Raw genomic sequence first — 26,746 nt, forward strand, 5'->3', positions numbered from 1 at the left:
AGATGTGCATTGCAGCAAGATACAGTATGCTGTGCAGAGGCCAGATGTGCACTGCAGCCATATACAGTATGCTGTGCAGAGGCCAGATGTGCATTGCTGCCAGATACAATATGCTGTGCAGAGCCCAGATGTGCATTTCAGCAAGATACAGTATGCTGTGCAGAGCCCAGATGTGCATTGCAGCCAGATACAGTATGCTGTGCAGAGTCCAGATGTGCATTGCAGCCAGATACAGTATGCTGTGCAGAGGCCAGATGTGCATTGCAGCAAGATACAGTATGCTGTGCAGAGGCCAGATATGCATTGCAGCAGGATACAGTATGCTGTGCAGAGGCCAGATGTGCATTGCAGCCAGATACAGTATGCTGTGCAGAGGCCAGATGAGCATTGCAGCAGGATACAGTATGCTGTGCAGAGGCCAGATGTGCATTGCAGCCAGATACAGTATGCTTTGCTGAGGCCAGATGTGCATTGCAGCCAGATACAGTATGCTGTGCAGAGTCCAGATGTGCATTGCAGCCAGATACAGTATGCTGTGCAGAGTCCAGATGTGCATTGCTGCCAGATACAGTATGCTGTGCAGAGGCCAGATGTGCATTACAGCAAGATACAGTATGCTGTGCAGAGGCCAGATGTGCCATTGCAGCAAGATACAGTATGCTGTGCAGAGGCCAGATGTGCATTGCAGCCAGATACAGTATGCTGTGCAGAGGCCAGATGTGCATTGCAGCAGGATACAGTATGCTGTGCAGAGGCCAGATGTGCATTGCAGCCATATACAGTATGCTGTGCAGAGGCCAGATGTGCATTGCAGCCAGATACAGTATGCTGTGCAGGGTCCAGATGTGCATTGCAGCAAGATACAGTATGCTGTGCAGAGGCCAGATGTGCATTGCAGCCAGATACAGTATGCTGTGCAGAGTCCAGATGTGCATTGCAGCAAGATACAGTATGCTGTGCAGAGGCCAGATGTGCATTGCAGCCAGATACAGTATGCTGTGCAGAGGCCAGATGTGCATTGCAGCAAGATGCAGTATGCTGTGCAGAGGCCAGATGTGCATTGCAGCCAGATACAGTATGCTGTGCAGAGGCCAGATGTGCATTGCAGCAAGATGCAGTATGCTGTGCAGAGGCCAGATGTGCATTGCAGCAAGATACAGTATGCTGTGCAGAGGCCAGATGTGCATTGCTGCCAGATACAGTATGCTGTGCAGAGCCCAGATGTGCATTGCAGCCAGATACAGTATGCTGTGCAGAGGCCCAGATGTGCATTGCAGCCAGATACAGTATGCTGTGCAGAGGCCAGATGTGCATTGCAGCAAGATACAGTATGCTGTGCAGAATCCAGATGTGCATTGCAGCAAGATACAGTATGCTGTGCAGAGTCCAGATGTGCATTGCAGCCAGATACAGTATGCTGTGCAGAGTCCAGATGTGCATTGCAGCAAGATACAGTATGCTGTGCAGAGGCCAGATGTGCATTGCAGCCAGATACAGTATGCTGTGCAGAGGCCAGATGTGCATTGCAGCAAGATACAGTATGCTGTGCAGAGGCCAGATGTGCATTGCAGCAAGATACAGTATGCTGTGCAGAGGCCAGATGTGCATTGCTGCCAGATATAGTATGCTGTGCAGAGTCCAGATGTGCATTGCAGCCAGATACAGTATGCTGTGCAGAGGCCAGATGTGCATTGCAGCAAGATACAGTATGCTGTGCAGAGGCAGATGTGCATTGCTGCCAGATACAGTATGCTGTGCAGAGGCCAGATGTGCATTGCTGCCAGATACAGTATGCTGTGCAGAGCCCAGATGTACATTGCTGCCAGATACAGTATGCTGTGCAGAGGCCAGATGTGCATTGCAGTAAGATACAGTATGCTGTGCAGAGGCCAGATGTGCATTGCTGCCAGATACAGTATGCTGTGCAGAGGCCAGATGTGCATTGCAGCAAGATACAGTATGCTGTGCAGAGGCCAGATGTGCATTGCAGCAAGATACAGTATGCTGTGCAGAGGCCAGATGTGCATTGCTGCCAGATACAGTATGCTGTGCAGAGGCCAGATGTGCATTGCAGCTGACGGGGGCCACTAATGAGCGCCATATGCGTGACCAGCATTCAATGTTTTGGGGGTGGGGGAGGGGTGTCATGGGTTTCATATCATAGCATTTCTGTATGCAAGGTATCGATTCGTATTGAATTGATGATGTCCTACAATTTTGTAATTCACTTTTTTTCTCTATCTCGTTCCGTTTTCGAGATAAAAATGTTAACTCCGTTGTTTTCCACCAGGTGGCGCTATAGGTGGTTTCATTGCGTAGCGCATTGGTACTTTACTATACCTAGACACCACTTCTATGCCTATAGCTGCCGCCGTTCTCAAGTTAATGGCGGTGGAAAGGATATGGGTGGATACACTGTATATAGGTGCGGTGTATACAGGATATGGGTGGACACACTGTATATAGGTGCGGTGTATACAGGATATGAGTGGACACACTGTATATAGGTGCGGTGTATACAGGATATGGGTGGACACACTGTATATAGGTGCGGTGTATACAGGATATGAGTGGACACACTGTATATAGGTGCGGTGTATACAGGATATGGGTGGACACACTGTATATAGGTGCGGTGTATACAGGATATGGGTGGACACACTGTATATAGGTGCAGTGTATACAGGATATGGGTGGACACACTGTATATAGGTGCGGTGTATACAGGATATGGGTGGACACACTGTATATAGGTGCGGTGGATAGGATATGGGTGGACACACTGTATATAGGTGCGGTGGATAGGATATGGGTGGACACACTGTATATAGGTGCGGTGGATAGGATATGGGTGGACACGCTGTATATAGGTGCGGTGGATAGGATATGGGTGGACACACTGTATATAGGTGCGGTGGATAGGATATGGGTGGACACACTGTATATAGGTGCGGTGGATAGGATATGGGTGGACACACTGTATATAGGTGCGGTGGATAGGATATGGGTGGACACACTGTATATAGGTGCGGTGGATAGGATATGGGTGGACACACTGTATATAGGTGCGGTGTATACAGGATATGGGTGGACACACTGTATATAGATGCGGTGGATAGGATATGGGTGGACACACTGTATATAGGTGCGGTGTATACAGGATATGGGTGGACACACTGTATATAGGTGCGGTGTATACAGGATATGGGTGGACACACTGTATATAGATGCGGTGGATAGGATATGGGTGGACACACTGTATATAGGTGCGGTGTATACAGGATATGGGTGGACACACTGTATATAGGTGCGGTGTATACAGGATATGGGTGGACACACTGTATATAGATGCGGTGGATAGGATATGGGTGGACACACTGTATATAGGTGCGGTGGATAGGATATGGGTGGACACACTGTATATAGGTGCGGTGGATAGGATATGGGTGGACACGCTGTATATAGGTGCGGTGGATAGGATATGGGTGGACACACTGTATATAGGTGCGGTGGATAGGATATGGGTGGACACACTGTATATAGGTGCGGTGGATAGGATATGGGTGGACACACTGTATATAGGTGCGGTGGATAGGATATGGGTGGACACACTGTATATAGGTGCGGTGGATAGGATATGGGTGGACACACTGTATATAGGTGCGGTGTATACAGGATATGGGTGGACACACTGTATATAGATGTGGTGGATAGGATATGGGTGGACACACTGTATATAGGTGCGGTGTATACAGGATATGGGTGGACACACTGTATATAGGTGCGGTGTATACAGGATATGGGTGGACACACTGTATATAGATGCGGTGGATAGGATATGGGTGGACACACTGTATATAGGTGCGGTGTATACAGGATATGGGTGGACACACTGTATATAGGTGCGGTGTATACAGGATATGGGTGGACACACTGTATATAGGTGCGGTGTATACAGGATATGGGTGGACACACTGTATATAGATGCGGTGGATAGGATATGGGTGGACACACTGTATATAGGTGCGGTGGATAGGATATGGGTGGACACACTGTATATAGGTGCGGTGGATAGGATATGGGTGGACACACTGTATATAGGTGCGGTGGATAGGATATGGGTGGACACACTGTATATAGGTGCGGTGGATAGGATATGGGTGGACACACTGTATAGACACAGACACGGCAAGTCAGTGGTAGTTTGAGTCTCCGCCCATACAGCCAGCCATAAGCACATCACAGAGTGGGCGGGCTTTTTCACACTTTTTTTTGGGTTGCACAGTACATGTGATCACGCTGTTGTCACCGCCAGTGTGAGCTGTACAAAAACTGCAAGAGGGTCGCACTGGAGTGAGCACAGAGTGTACCCGAGCACAGCATTGCTCGGAAAGGTTTGTTCGCACATAAAGCATCCGAACCCCGAACCCAAACCTTCACTTTAAAAGTCAGAGTTCAGTACGAAAACCGAACCTCAGGGTCACTCATCTGTACACACAACACAATATAAACACCCCAGAAACACATCCCCCCCCCACACACCATATACAGTTAGGTCCAGAAATCTTTGGACAGTGACACAATTTTGGCGAGTTGGGCTCTGCATGCCACCACATTGGATTTGAAATGAAACCTCTACAACAGAATTCAAGTGCAGATTGTAACGTTTAATTTGAAGGTTTGAACAAAAATATCTGATAGAAATTGTAGGAATTGTCACATTTCTTTACAAACACTCCACATTTTAGGAGGTCAAAAGTAATTGGACAAATAAACCAATCCCAAACAAAATATTTTTATTTTCAATATTTTGTTGCGAATCCTTTGGAGGCAATCACTGCCTTAAGTCTGGAACCCATGGACATCACCAAACGCTGGGTTTCCTCCTTCTTAATGCTTTGCCAGGCCTTTACAGCCGCAGCCTTCAGGTCTTGCTTGTTTGTGGGTCTTTCCGTCTTAAGTCTGGATTTGAGCAAGTGAAATGCATGCTCAATTGGGTTAAGATCTGGTGATTGACTTGGCCATTGCAGAAGGTTCCACTTTTTTGCACTCATGAACTCCTGGGTAGCTTTGGCTGTATGCTTGGGGTCATTGTCCATCTGTACTATGAAGCGCCGTCCGATCAACTTTGCGGCATTTGGCTGAATCTGGGCTGAAAGTATATCCCGGTACACTTCAGAATTCATCCGGCTACTCTTGTCTGCTGTTATGTCATCAATAAACACAAGTGACCCAGTGCCATTGAAAGCCATGCATACCCATGCCATCATGTTGCCTCCACCATGTTTTACAGAGGGTGTGGTGTGCCTTGGATCATGTGCCGTTCCCTTTCTTCTCCAAACTTTTTTCTTCCCATCATTCTGGTACAGGTTGATCTTTCTCTCATCTGTCCATAGAATACTTTTCCAGAACTGAGCTGGCTTCATGAGGTGTTTTTCAGCAAATGTAACTCTGGCCTGTCTATTTTTGGAATTGATGAATGGTTTGCATCTAGATGTGAACCCTTTGTATTTACTTTCATGGAGCCTTCTCTTTACTGTTGACTTAGAGACAGATACACCTACTTCACTGAGAGTGTTCTGGACTTCAGTTGATGTTTTGAACGGGTTCTTCTTCACCAAAGAAAGTATGCGGCGATCACCCACCACTGTTGTCATCCGGGGACGCCCAGGCCTTTTTGAGTTCCCAAGCTCACCAGTCAATTCATTTTTTCTCAGAATGTACCCGACTGTTGATTTTGCTACTCCAAGCATGTCTGCTATCTCTCTGATGGATTTTTTCTTTTTTTTCAGCCTCAGGATGTTCTGCTTCACCTCAATTGAGAGTTCCTTAGACCGCATGTTGTCTGGTCACAGCAACAGCTTCCAAATGCAAAACCACACACCTGTAATCAACCCCAGACCTTTTAACTACTTCATTGATTACAGGTTAACGAGGGAGACGTCTTCAGAGTTAATTGCAGCCCTTAGAGTCCCTTGTCCAATTACTTTTGGTCCCTTGAAAAAGAGGAGGCTATGCATTACAGAGCTATGATTCCTAAACCCTTTCTCCGATTGGGATGTGAAAACTCTCATATTGCAGCTGGGAGTGTGCACTTTCAGGCCATATTATATATAGAATTGTATTTCTGAACATGTTTTTGTAAACAGCTAAAATAACAAAACTTGTGTCACTGTCCAAATATTTCTGGACCTAACTGTACATTCTACACAACACATTGTACACACACCACTATACAGAGACCATACACATACACATACACACCACTATACAGAGACCATACACACACACATTCTACACAACACACATTGTACACACACACCACTATACAGAGACCATACACACACTATACCCAAGCATCACACCATGCACACACATTATACACAACACATTGTACACACACACCACTATACAAAGACCATACACATACACATACACACCACTATACAGAGACCATACACATACACATACACACCACTATACAGAGACCATACACATACACACCACTATACAGAGACCATACACACACATACACACACATTCTACACAACACACATTGTACACACACACCACTATACAGAGACCATACACACACTATACCCAAGCATCACACCATGCACACACATTATACACAACACATTGTACACACACACACCACTATACAGAGACCATACACATACACATACACACCACTATACAGAGACCATACACATACACATACACACCACTATACAGAGACCATACACACACACATACACACACACATTCTACACAACACACATTGTACACACACACCACTATACAGAGACCATACACACACACATTATACACAACACATTGTACACACACACACACACCACTATACAGAGACCATACACACACTATACCCAAGCATCACACCATGCACACACATTATACACAACACATTGTACACACACACACCACTATACAGAGACCATACACACACTATACCCAAGCATCACACCATGCACACACATTATACACAACACATTGTACACACACACACCACTATACAGAGACCATACACACACATTCTACACAACACACATTGTACACACACACCACTATACAGAGACCATACACACACTATACCCAAGCATCACACCACACACACACACATTATACACAACACATTGTACACACACACACACACCACACACACACACCACTATACAGAGACCATACACACACTATACCCAAGCATCACACCACACACATTATACACAACACATTGTACACACACCACTATACAGAGACAATACACACACACATACACACATTCTACACAACACACATTGTACACACACTCCACTATACAGAGACCATACACACACTATACCCAAACATCACACACACACACACACACACCATATACATTCTACACAACACACATTACTATACAGAGACCATACACACACTATACCCAAGCATCACACCATGCACACGCACACACACACACACCATATACAACACACACCACTATACAGAGACCATACACACACTATACATAAACATCACACCACACACTACACAAACCATACACTCCAGTAACTATACACACCACACTACAGACAAACACACACACACACACACACACACACACACTATGATGACTCAGAGTCAATGAAGAATGTCTGGCCACTTGTTCGGGTGTGAGCTAGTCTTAATTTGCCAGATGTACCATTCCATTGATCATTATGTAAAGGACCATGAGCCATTGTTTCATGTAAGACTGTCCAGTGCCCCTTTTTGTATGCCAATTTGTGAAATTCCTGATGATTATGGATTGCATCAGCTCCCTTCTCTCTATTAGTCTGCATCATTTGGGGGACAATTATGCAGTCTAATTGAGCTAAAAATAAGGAAGCAGCCATGTTTATCTACCTCCCAATCCTGTGGGGCATAATGCTCTGAAATGGCAGCTGAGGGATATTAAAAAGGGCCTTGTCCCGGTCTCTGCTGATCCTACAGGACCTCATCCTAGGGACTGTTGTTCTAGCTGGTGGATTACAGAACTGCTCCACTGCCCAACACAGAGGCCACATATTTGTTTGGAGACTCCAGGTTGGGACAATCCAGTCTCCTGGCTACATACGTTGCTGTGCTCAGTTAGCTTCGTAAGTTTGCCGCTATCTCCTTTGAGTGGATGCCCACCAAAAGTAGGGTGCTGCTGCCTGGGGTAGTGGTCCTGGATGCCTCGAGGTTGCAGAGGATCTAATCCCTGGTGAGTAAGCAGAGAGACTCATTTGTGTCCTTGTGGGGAATGTACTATAAGCTGTTGACTGTTGGTGTCCCTATAAAGTCTTACCGGAGTGTAGTGACCTCACCCTGTGTTGTCTGTATCATCTTCTGCCTAGGAGCAAGGAGTATGGTGGTTCTGTGGGATGAGCCCTGTCCCATGCAGTTTTTCTAAAGACAGTCAATCCAATGGATGGGAGCACTCACAGACCCTCGGCACTTCACAACTGGTAGCAGCAGGGTATACCACTCAGCCCGGCTGATCTGGGGGAGATTAAGGGGACTGGTGTTCATAGACACTGTCCAAGGGCTCCACAACCAAGGAGGCATATAGGCATACCCAACAGGCCATAGGTGAGGCATACAATGCAGGTTTTGGACGACACCGTGTCCAACCCCATCAGCTCCATTTTGAGAAGAGGACCGGAGTGGACACAGCCACAACAGGATTTGGCAACTACAAGCGCTGTGTCAGCTTCGATAGCATGAGCACTGGGCCATTGACACCTGGACGGATTTGATCCAGGAATTGGTCTGTTGAGATGCCCAGAAAGTCTTTGAGGATAACGAAAACCCTGCCAAGGATGACCCAGAGGATATAAACTGCTTGTCTGTTCAATGAGCTGGCTGGAATTAATCAAGTCCCAAGCAGCTCGAATCAGAGTTATTTATCACATTGGGGCCCAGAGCATCAAGGGTGGGAGGGGGGGGGGGGGGGGAAGTCTTGTGGTATGGAAAATGATTTGGAAGTTCCAGATTTCTTACCACCAGCACATACCTCCATGATGGTCCACCAACAAGGAAATCATCCCCACTGCAGGGACATACCAGTATATAATGAGTCCAGCACCGAGCTAGATGAACCCCTGCAAAATTTTGAGCCCCCGATTCTGATGCACCAGATGCTCACAACTGATGGGGCCACATACCTGTGGACTAGTCTGATTGACTGGTCCCAGGAGGCTGTCCGGTCGCTTGAGTCTCGAAACTGCCTGGACTATTAAGGATACACAACGTGATAAAAAGGTAAACCAGCTCACCGCATGATCAAGATTCTGCGCAAGGAAAAACGCTCTGAAACATGGCATCTCTGAAGAAAAACTGAAGGTCCAATTCCCGGAAGCTGGAGCTTCAGTTTTTCTTCACTATTAAGGACACCCTGTTGGTCTTTTTTACCTTCACCCGCAAGAGTTACAGCACAAAGTTACAGACTTGGTCTTGCCTAGGGGCCTCCCATTTTTAATTTGGCAGTCAACTCAGATGGCACTGCAATAACTAGTATGATGGTGGGCTGCCCACTCCTCTGCTGCCCTCTGGAACGTAATCACACTTAACTTATGGAGAAGATGATTCCAGAAATACGAGAATGGGTAGCCAACTGGAAGCTGACACTCCAGAGCGAGCAGCCCGATTGGCTGACGAGTTTACAGCCAATCAACCTTGCTGGAGACACAATATGCCCAGCAATCCCAGGAGACCCTTCAATCAGGGACTCGAGTGGCCATCAGCCAATGGAGCAGGACTATCATGCTACCCAGCAGAATCCCCACCAGGACAAAAGTTTACCAACGGGGTCCGTGAATTGTCTAATCCACAACACATATACAGTATATAGGCAGGCATATATCCAAAAATTGTCGCCAAGGCCTCATGCCTAGAGCCCATCTGTTGGTCCAGCCAATCAATGTCTACCGAGACTAGCCATCGGGGTATGGGATACACCAGCAGTTGGGAAAGTGATATACCTGCCCACACCCCATACGGCAGGTTGACCACCCTATACCTGCCAAACTCCATCGCTACAACCAGCCGGTCAAAATCTGTTAACTCTAGACTCAGGTTTCAGGACACTGGGTCTTCCATCACTCTGGTCACCCGTGATATTTTCTCCCAGAACATTTGCCGGCCGCCAATTGACTATCTCCCTGGCTGGGAGTCAGTGGTTGGACAGCCCTCTGGCACCTATGCAGTTGAACTGGGGGACCGACCAAGGAGAGGTCTAACGGAGGCGCTCATGGACGGAATCCCATCCTTTACAACTCTTATTTTGGAGAACGATCCAGGATAAGGGCTATCCAGCCAGTTTATTACAGTCATCACCTGCAAACAAGCCCAGCAGCATGTAAATCCTTCTGTCACTCATTCCAAACCTCCCTCATCCTCCTCTGAGCCGGCGACAGTAAGTACACCTGACCAGACTGTGGCCATTGACTGGGGGGAGATAAATCGTAAGGAGTTTAGAGAAGCCCAACTCATGGATCCCATCCTAGAACTTATCCGGAGTATGGCTGCCCGACATGGGGAAAGAAATCAGAGGATGTGTATAGATGAGAGAAGGAGCTCATATATTGGGAAGAGCTTACATTCTGCCCAAAGAAACCAAGGATACATGTTCATTAGCTCAAGGGACCCCAGCAGCACAGACCCAAACTCCTGTGCTTGGCCCATCACATGCCTGAAGCTGGGCACATGGGTGAAGGGGGTCAAAAATTCCCGGGCCTGCCTGTTGTATAGTTTTTTTTGCCCGAGAATCACTCTGGAGGTGCAGAAATACCAACCCTCTTGTCCGCTGTGTCAATGGATGAGGGCTATTGTTGCCTCCTTCAATCCCTGCTCTTATTAGGTAAACTGTTCTAGGGGATTGTCATAGTAGGCCCCTTAGCTGTCCCCAGCTGCAGCGGAAACTGGGTCATCCTCTCCCTGGTTGATTTTGCTATCCGTTAAACTGTCATCCATAGATGCAGAGCACATGGCTCAAGCTCTACTGGATATCTTTAGTAGAGTAGGGTTCCCACAGGAGATATTGACCGACCTGGGGACCCCGTTCCAAAGCAACTAAATTCAGACTATGAGAAACATGGCTTCTGCCGCTTGCGCATCACCCCTTACCACCCTGAAACTATCGGGTTATGTGAGCGCTTCAACGGAAAGCTCAAACAGCTCATTAGCCGGTATGTGGAGTCAGAGGGGTGAGTGGGAGAAAACCTGCAGCAGCTCCTCTGCCAAACGGGAGGTGCTACAGTATTTTACAAGGTTCTCCCCCATTGAGTGCTGTACGGCTGAAAGATACGAGGGCCTTCAGAGCTGGTACAAGAGAGTTGGAAGGGCAATTTCGCCACAAAAGAGGTTCCCATTTTGGATTGTGTCAGACCCTGAGGATTTGCATATGGACAGAGGGTTCTAGTACTACTATGCTAAAAAAAACAACAAACAAATCTGTAAGCCACGTGGATGGGTACGTTCACCATTACCAGGAAATGCAAGAATAATGACTACACCGTGGCTGTGGCTCACACAGGGGTTTGTGTACGGCCCACCATGTCAACAGGCTAAAAGCTTATGAGGAACAGGAGGTCACCAACTTAGCAGTTTCTTGTCGCCCGTTTGATGACCCAGATATGGATCAGATCCCGGACTTATTCATGGACTCCAAAATTGGAATTGTGGTAACAGATGTCCAGTTGGGGCAGTGGCTTGGTCCATCACAGAAGCAAAAGTTAACAAACCTGCTAAGAACATATCGGCCTCTGCTCATGAGCAAGCCTAGTCGAACACCCCTGGTCCAATATTACAGGGGCAACCACCCCACTCAGACAGCCCGCCTACAGGGTGACACCTCCAGTGTTGGCAATAATGAAGGCTGAGGTGGATCAAATGTTCATTATGAGGGTCATCGTTCACTCCCACACCCCATTTGCTGCCAGTGTAGTGCTGGTGCCCAAGAAGGACAAGAGTACTCGCTTCTGCGTGGACTATTCGAGACTCAACGAAGTCCCAGTTACAGACGCCTATCCCATGCCCCGAGTGCATGAACTACTGGACGGGGTAGGTGGGTCTCGGTTCATACCCACCCTCGATCTGGGTATGGATATTGAAAGATCCCACTCGTAAGAGAGGCTCAAGAGAAATCCGCGTTCATCACCCAATTAACCTGTAAGAGTTTACCATTATGGCATTTGGGATGAAGAATCGCCTGTGAGGTGCAATATGCAGCCAGGACCACGGGCAGTACCCAGAGGTGTATACTGCTAATCCCTGCCTCACCGTCCCTGTATACACCAGCATAGATAAAGGGATCTTTACAAAAACTATGTCTAAAGATCCCATATGATATGCTAATGAGCAAGGGGACTAGTCCCAAGGGCGTTACTTCCCTTGGCTAGTTGGCGCCCTTAGCATGTATGCATGCCCCTGTGGGTGTACTATCACATGCTAATGAATGCGCAGCATCCGAGGATAGTCGCACTCCCCTCTCTGCTGCCAGCGCGTCCGACTCCTGGATTTTAACCCCGGAGTTTCGGTCATGCACACACTCGTCCCCCGGGGCTGCAGCGTCTGCGCAGACTCGTCCCCCGGGGCTGCAGCGTCTGCGCAGACTCGTCCCCCGGGGCTGCAGCGTCTGCGCAGACTCGTCCCCCGGGGCTGCAGGGGAAGGTGAGGACCTCCTTGGTGAGGCTCAGATCTTACGTCGGTTTCGGCACTGATGCATCAATTACCGTATTCGGGGGAGTCGGGTTCGGACACTCGTCTCACCAGCGCTTCCAATTTCTTCACATTTTGCTGCTTCAGAGCGAAAGTCAGAACAACCGGGTCATTATAGGCGAAATGCTCTGCAGGAAACCAACCCTGTGGGACGCTGGAGAAAAAATGCAGAGTATCACCCCTCAGCTGACGAGGATAAAACCCAAGAGGATAAGGTGCACAGGACGTGTATCTCCTGCAGGATAGTCCGTGCTGTGTATATATTACAGGCAGGATAGTCCGTGCTGTGTATATATTAAAGACAGGATAGCCGGGTGTACAGGACGTGTATCTCCTGCAGGATAGTCCGTGCTGTGTATATATTACAGGCAGGATAGTCCGTGCTGTGTATATATTACAGACAGGATAGCCGGGTGTACAGGACGTGTATCTCCTGCAGGATAGTCCGTGCTGTGTATATATTACAGGCAGGATAGTCCGTGCTGTGTATATATTACAGACAGGATAGCCGGGTGTACAGGACGTGTATCTCCTGCAGGATAGTCCGGGCTGTGTATATATTACAGGCAGGATAGCCGGGTGTACAGGACGTGTATCTCCTGCAGGATAGTCCGGGCTGTGTATATATTCCAGGCAGGATAGTCCGGGTGTACAGGACGTGTATCTCCTGCAGGATAGTCCGGGCTGTGTATATATTACAGGCAGGATAGTCCGTGCTGTGTATATATTACAGGCAGGATAGTCCGTGCTGTGTATATATTAAAGACAGGATAGCCGGGTGTACAGGACGTGTATCTCCTGCAGGATAGTCCGTGCTGTGTATATATTACAGGCAGGATAGTCCGTGCTGTGTATATATTACAGACAGGATAGCCGGGTGTACAGGACGTGTATCTCCTGCAGGATAGTCCGTGCTGTGTATATATTACAGGCAGGATAGCCGGGTGTACAGGACGTGTATCTCCTGCAGGATAGTCCGTGCTGTGTATATATTACAGACAGGATAGCCAGGTGTACAGGACGTGTATCTCCTGCAGGATAGTCCGGGCTGTGTATATATTACAGGCAGGATAGCCGGGTGTACAGGACGTGTATCTCCTGCAGGATAGTCCGGGCTGTGTATATATTCCAGGCAGGATAGTCCGGGTGTACAGGACGTGTATCTCCTGCAGGATAGTCCGGGCTGTGTATATATTACAGGCAGGATAGCCAGGTGTACAGGACATGTATCTCCTGCAGGATAGTCCGGGCTGTGTATATATTACAGGCAGGATAGCCGGGTGTACAGGACGTGTATCTCCTGCAGGATAGTCCGGGCTGTGTATATATTACAGGCATGATAGCCGGGTGTACAGGACGTGTATCTCCTGCAGGATAGTCCGGGCTGTGTATATATTCCAGGCAGGATAGCCGGGTGTACAGGACGTGTATCTCCTGCAGTATAGTCCGGGCTGTGTATATATTACAGGCAGGATAGCCGGGTGTACAGGACGTGTATCTCCTGCAGGATAGTCCGGGCTGTGTATATATTCCAGGCAGGATAGCCGGGTGTACAGGACGTGTATCTCCTGCAGTATAGTCCGGGCTGTGTATATATTACAGGCAGGATAGCCGGGTGTACAGGACGTGTATCTCCTGCAGGATAGTCCGGGCTGTGTATATATTACAGGCAGGATAGCCGGGTGTACAGGACGTGTATCTCCTGCAGGATAGTCCGGGCTGTGTATATATTACAGGCATGATAGCCGGGTGTACAGGACGTGTATCTCCTGCAGGATAGTCCGGGCTGTGTATATATTCCAGGCAGGATAGCCGGGTGTACAGGACGTGTATCTCCTGCAGTATAGTCCGGGCTGTGTATATATTACAGGCAGGATAGCCGGGTGTACAGGACGTGTATCTCCTGCAGGATAGTCCGGGCTGTGTATATATTACAGGCAGGATAGCCGGGTGTACAGGACGTGTATCCCCTGCAGTATAGTCCGTGCTGTGTATATATTACAGACAGGATAGCCGGGTGTACAGGACGTGTATCTCCTGCAGGATAGTCCGGGCTGTGTATATATTACAGGCAGGATAGCCGGGTGTACAGGACATGTATATCCCGCAGGATAGTCCGGGCTGTGTATATATTACAGGCATGATAGCCGGGTGTACAGGACGTGTATCTCCTGCAGGATAGTCCAGGCTGTGTATATATTACAGGCAGGATAGTCCAGGCTGTGTATATATTCCAGGCAGGATAGCCGGGTGTACAGGACGTGTATCTCCTGCAGTATAGTCCGGGCTGTGTATATATTACAGAAAGGATAGCCGGGTGTACAGGACGTGTATCTCCTGCAGGATAGTCCGGGCTGTGTATATATTACAGGCAGGATAGCCGGGTGTACAGGACGTGTATCTCCTGTAGGATAGTCCGGGCTGTGCATATATTACAGGCAGGATAGCCAGGTGTACAGGACGTGTATCTCCTGCAGGATAGTCCGGGCTGTGTATATATTACAGGCAGGATAGCCGGGTGTACAGGACGTGTATCTCCTGCAGGATAGTCCGAACTGTGTATATATTACAGGCAGGATATCCAGGTGTACAGGACGTGTATCTCCTGCAGGATAGTCCGGGCTGTGTATATATTCCAGGCAGGATAGCCGGGTGTACAGGACGTGTATCTCCTGCAGGATAGTCCGGGCTGTGTATATATTACAGGCAGGATAGCCGGGTGTACAGGACGTGTATCTCCTGCAGGATAGTCCGGGCTGTGTATATATTACAGGCAGGATAACCGGGTGTACAGGACGTGTATCTCCTGCAGTATAGTCCGGGCTGTGTATATATTACAGGCAGGATAGCCGGGTGTACAGGACGTGTATCTCCTGCAGGATAGTCCGGGCTGTGTATATATTCCAGGCAGGATAGCCGGGTGTACAGGACGTGTATCACCTGCAGGATAGTCCGGGCTGTGTATATATTACAGGCAGGATAGCCGGGTGTACAGGACGTGTATCTCCTGCAGTATAGTCCGGGCTGTGTATATATTACAGGCAGGATAGCCGGGTGTACAGGAATGTGTATCTCCTGCAGGATAGTCCGGGCTGTGTATATATTACAGGCAGGATAGCCGGGTGTACAGGACGTGTATCTCCTGCAGGATAGTCCGGGCTGTGTATATATTACAGGCAGGATAGCCGGGTGTACAGGACGTGTATCTCCTGCAGGATAGTCCGGGCTGTGTATATATTACAGGCAGGATAACCGGGTGTACAGGACGTGTATCTCCTGCAGTATAGTCCGGGCTGTGTATATATTACAGGCAGGATAGCCGGGTGTACAGGACGTGTATCTCCTGCAGGATAGTCCGGGCTGTGTATATATTCCAGGCAGGATAGCCGGGTGTACAGGACGTGTATCACCTGCAGGATAGTCCGGGCTGTGTATATATTACAGGCAGGATAGCCGGGTGTACAGGACGTGTATCTCCTGCAGTATAGTCCGGGCTGTGTATATATTACAGGCAGGATAGCCGGGTGTACAGGAATGTGTATCTCCTGCAGGATAGTCCGGGCTGTGTATATATTACAGGCAGGATAGCCGGGTGTACAGGACGTGTATCTCCTGCAGGATAGTCCGGGCTGTGTATATATTACAGGCAGGATAGCCGGGTGTACAGGACGTGTATCTCCTGCAGGATAGTCCGGGCTGTGTATATATTCCAGGCAGGATAGCCTGGTGTACAGGATGTGTATCTCCTGCAGTATAGTCCGGGCTGTGTATATATTACAGGCAGGATAGCCGGGTGTACAGGAATATGTATCTCCTGCAGGATAGTCCAGGCTGTGTATATATTACAGGCAGGATAGCCGGGTGTACAGGACGTGTATCTCCTGCAGTATAGTCCGGGCTGTGTATATATTACAGGCAGGATAGCCGGGTGTACAGGAATGTGTATCTCCTGCAGGATAGTCCGGGCTGTGTATATATTACAGACAGGATAGCCGGGTGTACAGGACGTGTATCCCCTGCAGTATAGTCCGGGCTGTGTATATATTACAGGCAGGATAGCCGGGTGTACAGGACGTGTATCTCCTGCAGGATAGTCCGGGCTGTGTATATATTACAGGCAGGATAGCCGGGTGTACAGGACGTGCATCTCCTGCAGGATAGTCCGGGCTGTGTATATATTACAGGTAGGATAGCTGGCTGTACAGGACGTGTATCTCCTGCAGGATAGTCCGGGCTGTGTATATATTGCAGGCAGGATAGTCGGGTGTACAGGACGTGTATCCCCTGAAGGATAGTCCGGGCTGTGTATATATTACAGGCAGGATAGCCGGGTGTACAGGACGTGTATCCCCTGCAGGATAGTCCGGGCTGTGTATATATTACAGGCAGGATAGCCAGGTGTACAGGACGTGTATCTCCTGCAGTATAGTCCGGGCTGTGTATATATTACAGAAAGGATAGCCGGGTGTACAGGACGTGTATCTCCTGCAGGATAGTCCGGGCTGTGTATATATTACAGGCAGGATAGCCGGGTGTACAGGACGTGTATCTCCTGTAGGATAGTCCGTGCTGTGTAAATATTACAGGCAGGATAGTCCGGGCTGTGTATATATTACAGGCAGGATAGCAGGGTGTACAGGATGTGTATCTCCTGCAGGATAGTCCGGGCTGTGTATATATTACAGGCAGGATAGTCCGGGTGTACAGGACGTGTATCTCCTGCAGGATAGTCCGGGCTGTGTATATATTACAGGCAGGATAGCCGGGTGTACAGGACGTGTATCTCCTGCAGGATAGTCCGGGCTGTGTATATATTACAGGCAGGATAGCCGGGTGTACAGGACGTGTATCCCCTGCAGGATAGTCCGGGCTGTGTATATATTCCAGGCAGGATAGTCGGGTGTACAGGACGTGTATCTCCTGCAGGATAGTCCGGACTGTGTATATATTACAGGCAGGATAGCCGGGTGTACAGGACGTGTATATATTACAGGCAGGATAGCCCGGGCTGTGTATATATTACAGGCAGGATAGCCGGGTGTACAGGACGTGTATCTCCTGCAGGATAGTCCGGGCTGTGTATATATTACAGGCAGGATAGCCGGGTGTACAGGACGTGTATCCCCTGCAGGATAGTCCGGGCTGTGTATATATTCCAGGCAGGATAGTCGGGTGTACAGGACGTGTATCTCCTGCAGGATAGTCCGGACTGTGTATATATTACAGGCAGGATAGCCGGGTGTACAGGACGTGTATATATTACAGGCAGGATAGCCCGGGTTGTGTATATGTTACAGGCAGGATAGCCGGGTGTACAGGACGTGTATATATTACAGGCAGGATAGCCCGGGTTGTGTATATGTTACAGGCAGGATAGCCGCGTGTACATACAATAACATATGATACTACGTCTCCTCCTGAATTTGTGACTCTCCTGTGGGGGGTTTGTAGTATATGATGTGGGGGCTGCACTGACCTGAGACTCTGGTCCAGCTCTGGGAAGACCCCACAATCCGCCATCTTCAGTTGGATGCAGAGTAGAACCAGAAAGCAGCAGGACCTGCGCAGGAACAGGCGCAGCGTTATACCAAGGCAATACCGGGGGCCACAATACACTGCAATACCGGGGGCCACAATACACTGCAATACCGGGGGCCACAATACACTGCAATACCGGGGGCCACAATACACTGCAATACCGGGGGCCACAATACACTGCAATACCGGGGGCCACAATACACTGCAATACCGGGGGCCACAATACACTGCAATACCGGGGGCCACAATACACTGCAATACCGGGGGCCACAATACACTGCAATACCGGGGGCCACAATACACTGTAATACCGGGGGCCACAATACACTGCAATACCGGGGGCCACAGTACACTGCAATACCGGGGGCCACAATACACTGCAATACCGGGGGCCACAATACACTGCAATACCGGGGGCCTCAGTACACCGCAATACCGGGGGCCACAATACACCGCAATACCGGGGGCCTCAATACACCGCAATACCGGGGGCCACAATACACCGCAATACCGGGGGCCACAATACACCGCAATACCGGGGGCCACAATACACCGCAATACCGGGGGCCACAATACACCGCAATACCGGGGGCCACAGTACACTGCAATACCGGGGGCCACAATACACTGCAATACCGGGGGCCACAGTACACTGCAATACCGGGGGCCACAGTACATTGCAATACCGGGGGCCACAATACACTGCAATACCGGGGGCCACACTACACTGCAATACCGGGGGCCACACTACACTGCAATACCGGGGGCCACAATACACTGCAATACCGGGGGCCACAATACACTGCAATACCGGGGGCCACAATACACTGCAATACCGGGGGCCACAATACACTGCAATACCGGGGGCCACAATATACTGCAATACCGGGGGCCACAGCACACTGCAATACCGGGGGCCACAATACACTGCAATACCGGGGGCCACAGCACACTGCAATACCGGGGGCCACAATACACTGCAATACCGGGGGCCACAATACACTGCAATACCGGGGGCCACAATACACTGCAATACCGGGGGCCACAATACACTGCAATACCGGGGGCCACAATACACTGCAATACCGGGGGCTACAATACACTGCAATACCGGGGGCCACACCCACCTAACCTCCCTCTACTCCCAGGGGACACATCTGTCCTCCTGCCAGTCCCAGTTCTCCCCAGGTCCCTGATGTCCTCCTGTTCCCGGCCTCTCCAATCCTCGCTCTAATCCTCTCGTTTTCTCCGGTCCTTGCTCTCCTCCTTCCTTCAGTCTCCCCGTTCAATCGGCCCTCGCTTTTCCCGGTCCCCACTATCCTTCCCTACGGGTCTCCCCCTTCCTCCCTGCGCTCCTCGCGTCTACCCGCTCTCACCCTCCGCCCCCAGGTCCCCGCTCTCACCCTCCGCCCCCAGGTCCCCGCTCTCACCCTCCGCCCCCAGGTCCCCGCTCTCACCCTCCGACCCCAGGTCCCCGCTCTCACCCTCCGACCCCAGGTCCCCGCTCTCACCCTCCGACCCCAGGTCCCCGCTCTCACCCTCCGACCCCAGGTCCCCGCTCTCACCCTCCGACCCCAGGTCCCCGCTCTCACCCTCCGACCCCAGGTCCCCGCTCTCACCCTCCGACCCCAGGTCCCCGCTCTCACCCTCCGACCCCAGGTCCCCGCTCTCACCCTCCGACCCCAGGTCCCCGCTCTCACCCTCCGCCCCCAGGTCCCCGCTCTCACCCTCAGCCCCCAGGTCCCCGCTCTCACCCTCCGCCCCCAGGTCCCCGCTCTCACCCTCCGCCCCCAGGTCCCCGCTCTCACCCTCCGCCCCCAGGTCCCCGCTCTCACCCTCCGCCCCCAGGTTCCCGCTCTCACCCTCCGCCCCAGGTCCCCGCTCTCACCCTCCGCCCCCAGGTCCCCGCTCTCACCCTCCGCCTCCAGGTCCCCGCTCTCACCCTCCACCTCCAGGTCCCCGCTCTCACCCTCCTTCCCCCCAGGTCCCCGCTCTCACCCTCCGCCTCCAGGTCCCCGCTCTCACCCTCCGCCTCCAGGTCCCCGCTCTCACCCTCCGCCTCCAGGTCCCCGCTCTCACCCTCCTTCCCCCCAGGTCCCCGCTCTCACCCTCCGCCCCCAGGTCCCCGCTCTCACCCTCCGCCTCCAGGTCCCCGCTCTCACCCTCCGCCTCCAGGTCCCCGCTCTCACCCTCCTTCCCCCCAGGTCCCCGCTCTCACCCTCCGCCTCCAGGTCCCCGCTCTTATCCTCCTTCCCCCCAGGTCCCCGCTCTCACCCTCCGCCTCCAGGTCCCCGCTCTCACCCTCCGCCCCCAGGTCCCCGCTCTCACCCTCCGTCCCCAGGTCCCGCTCTCACCCTCCGTCCCCCCAGGTCCCCGCTCTCACCCTCCGCCTCCAGGTCCCCGCTCTCACCCTCCTTCCCCCCAGGTCCCCGCTCTCAACCTCCGCCTCCAGGTCCCCGCTCTTATCCTCCTTCCCCCCAGGTCCCCGCTCTCACCCTCCGCCTCCAGGTCCCCGCTCTCACCCTCCGCCCCCAGGTCCCCGCTCTCACCCTCCGCCCCCAGGTCCCCGCTCTCACCCTCCGCCTCCAGGTCCCCGCTCTCACCCTCCGCCCCCAGGTCCCCGCTCTCACCCTCCGCCCCCAGGTCCCCGCTCTCACCCTCCGCCTCCAGGTCCCCGCTCTCACCCTCCGCCTCCAGGTCCCCGCTCTCACCCTCCTTCCCCCCAGGTCCCCGCTCTCACCCTCCTTCCCCCCAGGTCCCCGCTCTCACCCTCCTTCCCCCCAGGTCCCCGCTCTCACCCTCCTTCCCCCCAGGTCCCCGCTCTCACCCTCCTTCCCCCCAGGTCCCCGCTCTCACCCTCCTTCCCCCCAGGTCCCCGCTCTCACCCTCCTTCCCCCCAGGTCCCCGCTCTCACCCTCCTTCCCCCCAGGTCCCCGCTCTCACCCTCCGCCCCCAGGTCCCCGCTCTCACCCTCCGCCTCCAGGTCCCCGCTCTCACCCTCCGCCTCCAGGTCCCCGCTCTCACCCTCCTTCCCCCCAGGTCCCCGCTCTCACCCTCCTTCCCCCCAGGTCCCCGCTCTCACCCTCCTTCCCCCCAGGTCCCCGCTCTCACCCTCCTTCCCCCCAGGTCCCCGCTCTCATCCTCCTTCCCCCCAGGTCCCCGCTCTCACCCTCCTTCCCCCCAGGTCCCCGCTCTCACCCTCCTTCCCCCCAGGTCCCCGCTCTCATCCTCCTTCCCCCCAGGTCCCCGCTCTCACCCTCTTCCCCCCAGGTCCCCGCTCTCACCCTCCTTTCCCCCAGGTCCCCGCTCTCCTCACGGTCCCAGCTCTCCTCCTTCTCCCCAGGTCTCCGCTCTCCTCCTTCTCCCCAGGTCCCCGCTCTCCTCCTCCCCAGGTCCCCGCTCTCTTCCTTCTCCCCAGGTCTCCGCTCTCCTCCTTCTCCCCAGGTCTCCGCTCTCTTCCTTCTCCCCAGGTCCCCGCTCTACTCCTTCTCCCCAGGTCCCCGCTCTACTCCTTCTCCCCAGGTCCCCGCTCTCCTCCTTCTCCCCAGGTCTCCGCTCTCCTCACGGTCCCAGCTCTCCTCCTTCTCCCCAGGTCCCCGCTCTCTTCCTTCTCCCCAGGTCCCCGCTCTCTTCCTTCTCCCCAGGTCCCCGCTCTCTTCCTTCTCCCCAGGTCCCCGCTCTCTTCCTTCTCCCCAGGTCCCCGCTCTCCTCCTCCTCCCCAGGTCCCCGCTCTCACCCTCCTTCCCCCCAGGTCCCCGCTCTCACCCTCCGCCTCCAGGTCCCCGCTCTCACCCTCCTTCCCCCCAGGTCCCCGCACTCACCCTCCGCCTCCAGGTCCCCGCTCTCACCCTCCGCCTCCAGGTCCCCGCTCTCACCCTCCTTCCCCCCAGGTCCCCGCTCTCACCCTCCGCCTCCAGGTCCCCGCTCTCACCCTCCTTCCCCCCAGGTCCCCGCTCTCACCCTCCGCCTCCAGGTCCCCGCTCTTATCCTCCTTCCCCCCAGGTCCCCGCTCTCACCCTCCGCCTCCAGGTCCCCGCTCTCACCCTCCGCCCCCAGGTCCCCGCTCTCACCCTCCGCCCCCAGGTCCCCGCTCTCACCCTCCGCCTCCAGGTCCCCGCTCTCACCCTCCGCCTCCAGGTCCCCGCTCTCACCCTCCGCCCCCAGGTTCCCGCTCTCACCCTCCACCCCCAGGTCCCCGCTCTCACCCTCCGCCTCCAGGTCCCCGCTCTCACCCTCCGCCTCCAGGTCCCCGCTCTCACCCTCCGCCTCCAGGTCCCCGCTCTCACCCTCCTTCCCCCCAGGTCCCCGCTCTCACCCTCCTTCCCCCCAGGTCCCCGCTCTCACCCTCCTTCCCCCCAGGTCCCCGCTCTCACCCTCCGCCCCCAGGTCCCCGCTCTCACCCTCCGCCTCCAGGTCCCCGCTCTCACCCTCCGCCTCCAGGTCCCTGCTCTCACCCTCCTTCCCCCCAGGTCCCCGCTCTCACCCTCCTTCCCCCCAGGTCCCCGCTCTCACCCTCCTTCCCCCCAGGTCCCCGCTCTCACCCTCCTTCCCCCCAGGTCCCCGCTCTCACCCTCCTTCCCCCCAGGTCCCCGCTCTCACCCTCCTTCCCCCCAGGTCCCCGCTCTCACCCTCCTTCCCCCCAGGTCCCCGCTCTCATCCTCCTTCCCCCCAGGTCCCCGCTCTCACCCTCCTCCCCCCCAGGTCCCCGCTCTCACCCTCCTTCCCCCCAGGTCCCCGCTCTCATCCTCCTTCCCCCCAGGTCCCCGCTCTCACCCTCCTTCCCCCCAGGTCCCCGCTCTCACCCTCCTTCCCCCCAGGTCCCCGCTCTCACCCTCCTTTCCCCCAGGTCCCCGCTCTCCTCCTCTCCCCCCCCCCCAGGTCCCCGCTCTCACCCTCCTTCCCCCCAGGTCCCCGCTCTCCTCCTCTCCCCCCCCCCCCCAGGTCCCCGCTCTCACCCTCCTTCCCCCCAGGTCCCCGCTCTCCTCCTCTCCCCCCCCCCCCCAGGTCCCCGCTCTCACCCTCCTTCCCCCCAGGTCCCCGCTCTCACCCTCCTTCCCCTCAGGTCCCCGCTCTCCTCCTCTCCCCCCCCCCCAGGTCCCCGCTCTCACCCTCCTTCCCCCCAGGTCCCCGCTCTCACCCTCCTTCCCCCCAGGTCCCCGCTCTCACCTTCCTTCCCCCCAGGTCCCCGCTCTCACCCTCCTTCCCCCCCAGGTCCCCGCTCTCACCCTCCTTCCCCCCAGGTCCCCGCTCTCACCCTCCTTCCCCCCAGGTCCCCGCTCTCACCCTCCTCTCCCCCCAGGTCCCCGCTCTCACCCTCCTCTCCCCCCAGGTCCCCGCTCTCACCCTCCTCTCCCCCCAGGTCCCCGCTCTCACCCTCCTCTCCCCCCAGGTCCCCGCTCTCACCCTCCTCTCCCCCCAGGTCCCCGCTCTCACCCTCCTCTCCCCCCAGGTCCCCGCTCTCACCCTCCTCTCCCCCCAGGTCCCCGCTCTCACCCTCCTCTCCCCCCAGGTCCCCGCTCTCACCCTCCTCTCCCCCCAGGTCCCCGCTCTCACCCTCCTCTCCCCCCAGGTCCCCGCTCTCACCCTCCTCCCCCCCCGCCCCCCCAAGTCCCCGCTCTCACCCTCCTCCCCCCCCAGGTCCCCGCTCTCATCCTCCTTCCCACCAGGTCCCGCTCTCATCCTCCTTCCCACCAGGTCCCCGCTCTCATCCTCCTTCCCACCAGGTCCCCGCTCTCATCCTCCTTCCCACCAGGTCCCCGCTCTCATCTTCCTTCCCACCAGGTCCCCGCTCTCATCTTCCTTCCCACCAGGTCCCCGCTCTCATCTTCCTTCCCACCAGGTCCCCGCTCTCCTCATTCTCCCAAGGTCCCCGCTCTCCTCATTCTCCCAAGGTCCCCGCTTTCCTCATTCTCCCAAGGTCCCCGCTCTCCTCATTCTCCCCAGGTCCCCGCTCTCATCCTCCTTCCCACCAGGTCCCCGCTCTCATCCTCCTTCCCACCAGGTCCCCGCTCTCCTCATTCTCCCCAGGTCCCCGCTCTCCTCATTCTCCCAAGGTCCCCTCTCTCCTCATTCTCCCCAGGTCCTCGCTCTCCTCATTCTCCCCAGGTCCCCGCTCTCCTCATTCTCCCCAGGTCCCCGCTCTCTTCCTCCCCAGGTCCACGCTCTCTTCCTTCTCCCCAGGTCCACGCTCTCCTCACAGTCTCCGCTCTCCTCCTTCTCCCCAGGTCCCCGCTCTCCTCCTTCTCCCCAGGTCCCCGCTCTCCTCCTTCTCCCCAGGTCCCCGCTCTCCTCCTTCTCCCCAGGTCCCCGCTCTCTTCCTTCTCCCCAGGTCCCCGCTCTCTTCCTTCTCCCCAGGTCCCCGCTCTCCGCTCTCTTCCTTCTCCCCAGGTCCCCGCTCTCCTCCTTCTCCCCAGGTCCCCGCTCTCCTCCTCCTCCCCAGGTCCCCGCTCTCCTCCTTCTCCCCAGGTCCCCGCTCTCCTCATTCTCCCCAGGTCACCGCTCTCCTCACGGTCCCAGCTCTCCTCCTTCTCCCCAGGTCTCCGCTCTCCTCCTTCTCCCCAGGTCCCCGCTCTCCTCCTCCCCAGGTCCCCGCTCTCTTCCTTCTCCCCAGGTCTCCGCTCTCCTCCTTCTCCCCAGGTCTCCGCTCTCTTCCTTCTCCCCAGGTCCCCGCTCTACTCCTTCTCCCCAGGTCCCCGCTCTACTCCTTCTCCCCAGGTCCCCGCTCTCCTCCTTCTCCCCAGGTCTCCGCTCTCCTCACGGTCCCAGCTCTCCTCCTTCTCCCCAGGTCCCCGCTCTCTTCCTTCTCCCCAGGTCCCCGCTCTCTTCCTTCTCCCCAGGTCCCCGCTCTCTTCCTTCTCCCCAGGTCCCCGCTCTCTTCCTTCTCCCCAGGTCCCCGCTCTCTTCCTTCTCCCCAGGTCCCCGCTCTCTTCCTTCTCCCCAGGTCCCCGCTCTCCTCCTCCTCCCCAGGTCCCCGCTCTCCTCCTCCTCCCCAGGTCCCTGCTCTCTTCCTTCTCCCCAGGTCCCCGCTCTCTTCCTTCTCCCCAGGTCCCCGCTCTCTTCCTTCTCCCCAGGTCCCCGCTCTCTTCCTTCTCCCCAGGTCCCCGCTCTCCTCCTCCTCCCCAGGTCCCCGCTCTCCTCCTCCTCCCCAGGTCCCCGCTCTCCTCCTCCCCAGGTCCCCGCTCTCCTCCTCCTCCCCAGGTCCCCGCTCTCCTCCTCCCCAGGTCCCCGCTCTCCTCCTCCTCCCCAGGTCCCCGCTCTCTTCCTTCTCCCCAGGTCCCCGCTCTCTTCCTTCTCCCCAGGTCCCCGCTCTCTTCCTTCTCCCCAGGTCCCCGCTCTCCTCCTCCTCCCCAGGTCCCCGCTCTCTTCCTTCTCCCCAGGTCCCCGCTCTCTTCCTTCTCCCCAGGTCCCCGCTCTCTTCCTTCTCCCCAGGTCCCCCAGGTCCCCGCTCTCTTCCTTCTCCCCAGGTCCCCGCTCTCCTCCTTCTCCCCAGGTCCTCGCTCTCCTCCTTCTCCCCAGGTCCTCGCTCTCCTCCTTCTCCCCAGGTCCCCGCTCTCTTCCTTCTCCACAGGTCCCAGCTGTCCTCAAGGTCTCCGCTCTCATCACGGTCTCCGCTCTCCTCACGGTCTCCGCTCTCCTCCTTCTCCCCAGGTCCCCGCTCTCCTCCTTCTCACCAGGTCTCCGCTCTCCTCCTTCTCCCCAGGTCCCCACTCTCCTCCTTCTCCCCAGGTCCCCGCTCTCCTCCTTCTCCCCAGGTCCCCGCTCTCCTCCTTCTCCCCAGGTCCCCGCTCTCCTCCTTCTCCCCAGGTCCCCGCTCTCCTCCTTCTCCCCAGGTCCCCGCTCTCCTCCTTCTCCCCAGGTCCCCGCTCTCCTCCTTCTCCCCAGATCTCCACTCTCCTCCTTCTCCCCAGGTCCCCGCTCTCCTCCTTCTCCCCAGGTCTCCGCTCTCCTCCTTCTCCCCAGGTCCCCGCTCTCATCCTTCTCCCCAGGTCCCCGCTCTCCTCCTTCTCCCCAGGTCCCCGCTCTCCTCCTTCTCCCCAGGTCCCCGCTCTCCTCCTTCTCCCCAGGTCCCCGCTCTCCTCCTTCTCCCCAGATCTCCACTCTCCTCCTTCTCCCCAGGTCCCCGCTCTCCTCCTTCTCCCCAGGTCCCCGCTCTCCTCCTCCCCCGGTCTCCGCTCTCGGTCACCTTAGCTCCATGTCTCCTCTCTCACTGACGGTCACCGGGGAGAGAATCATGTGACTGTCACATGACGCCCCGCCCCAGCGCGCACGTGATCGGAGGAGGACGCGCTGATAATCACGTGGGGTCTAATCCTCTTCGGGAGGGAATGACCGTGTGTGACGCTGCTCCGTCCATAACAAGTAACGACCCCCTATACATGATGGATACAAGATACACCCCCCTATACATGATGGATACAAGATACACCCCCCTATACATGATGGATACAAGATACACCCCCCTATACAT

General features: G+C 54.7%; 1 protein-coding gene across 1 annotated transcript in view; it reads right to left on the minus strand.

Moving 5' to 3' along the window:
* Nucleotides 1-26,542, minus strand: part of TPP1 (tripeptidyl peptidase 1) — a 39,725-nt gene extending 13,183 nt beyond the window's left edge. The window contains exons 1-3 of the mRNA XM_075337739.1: nt 26,462-26,542; nt 18,218-18,301; nt 12,756-12,895 (exon numbers count right to left, since the gene is read on the minus strand). Of these exons, the coding sequence (XP_075193854.1) occupies nt 12,756-12,895; nt 18,218-18,301; nt 26,462-26,511 (274 nt within the window). The 5' untranslated portion in view covers nt 26,512-26,542. The remainder of the gene's footprint in view (nt 1-12,755; nt 12,896-18,217; nt 18,302-26,461) is intronic.
* Between the last annotated feature and the right edge of the window lie 204 nt (nt 26,543-26,746).

The sequence above is a fragment of the Anomaloglossus baeobatrachus genome, chromosome 2 (assembly GCF_048569485.1).
Source record: "Anomaloglossus baeobatrachus isolate aAnoBae1 chromosome 2, aAnoBae1.hap1, whole genome shotgun sequence".
NCBI lineage: Eukaryota > Metazoa > Chordata > Amphibia > Anura > Aromobatidae > Anomaloglossus > Anomaloglossus baeobatrachus.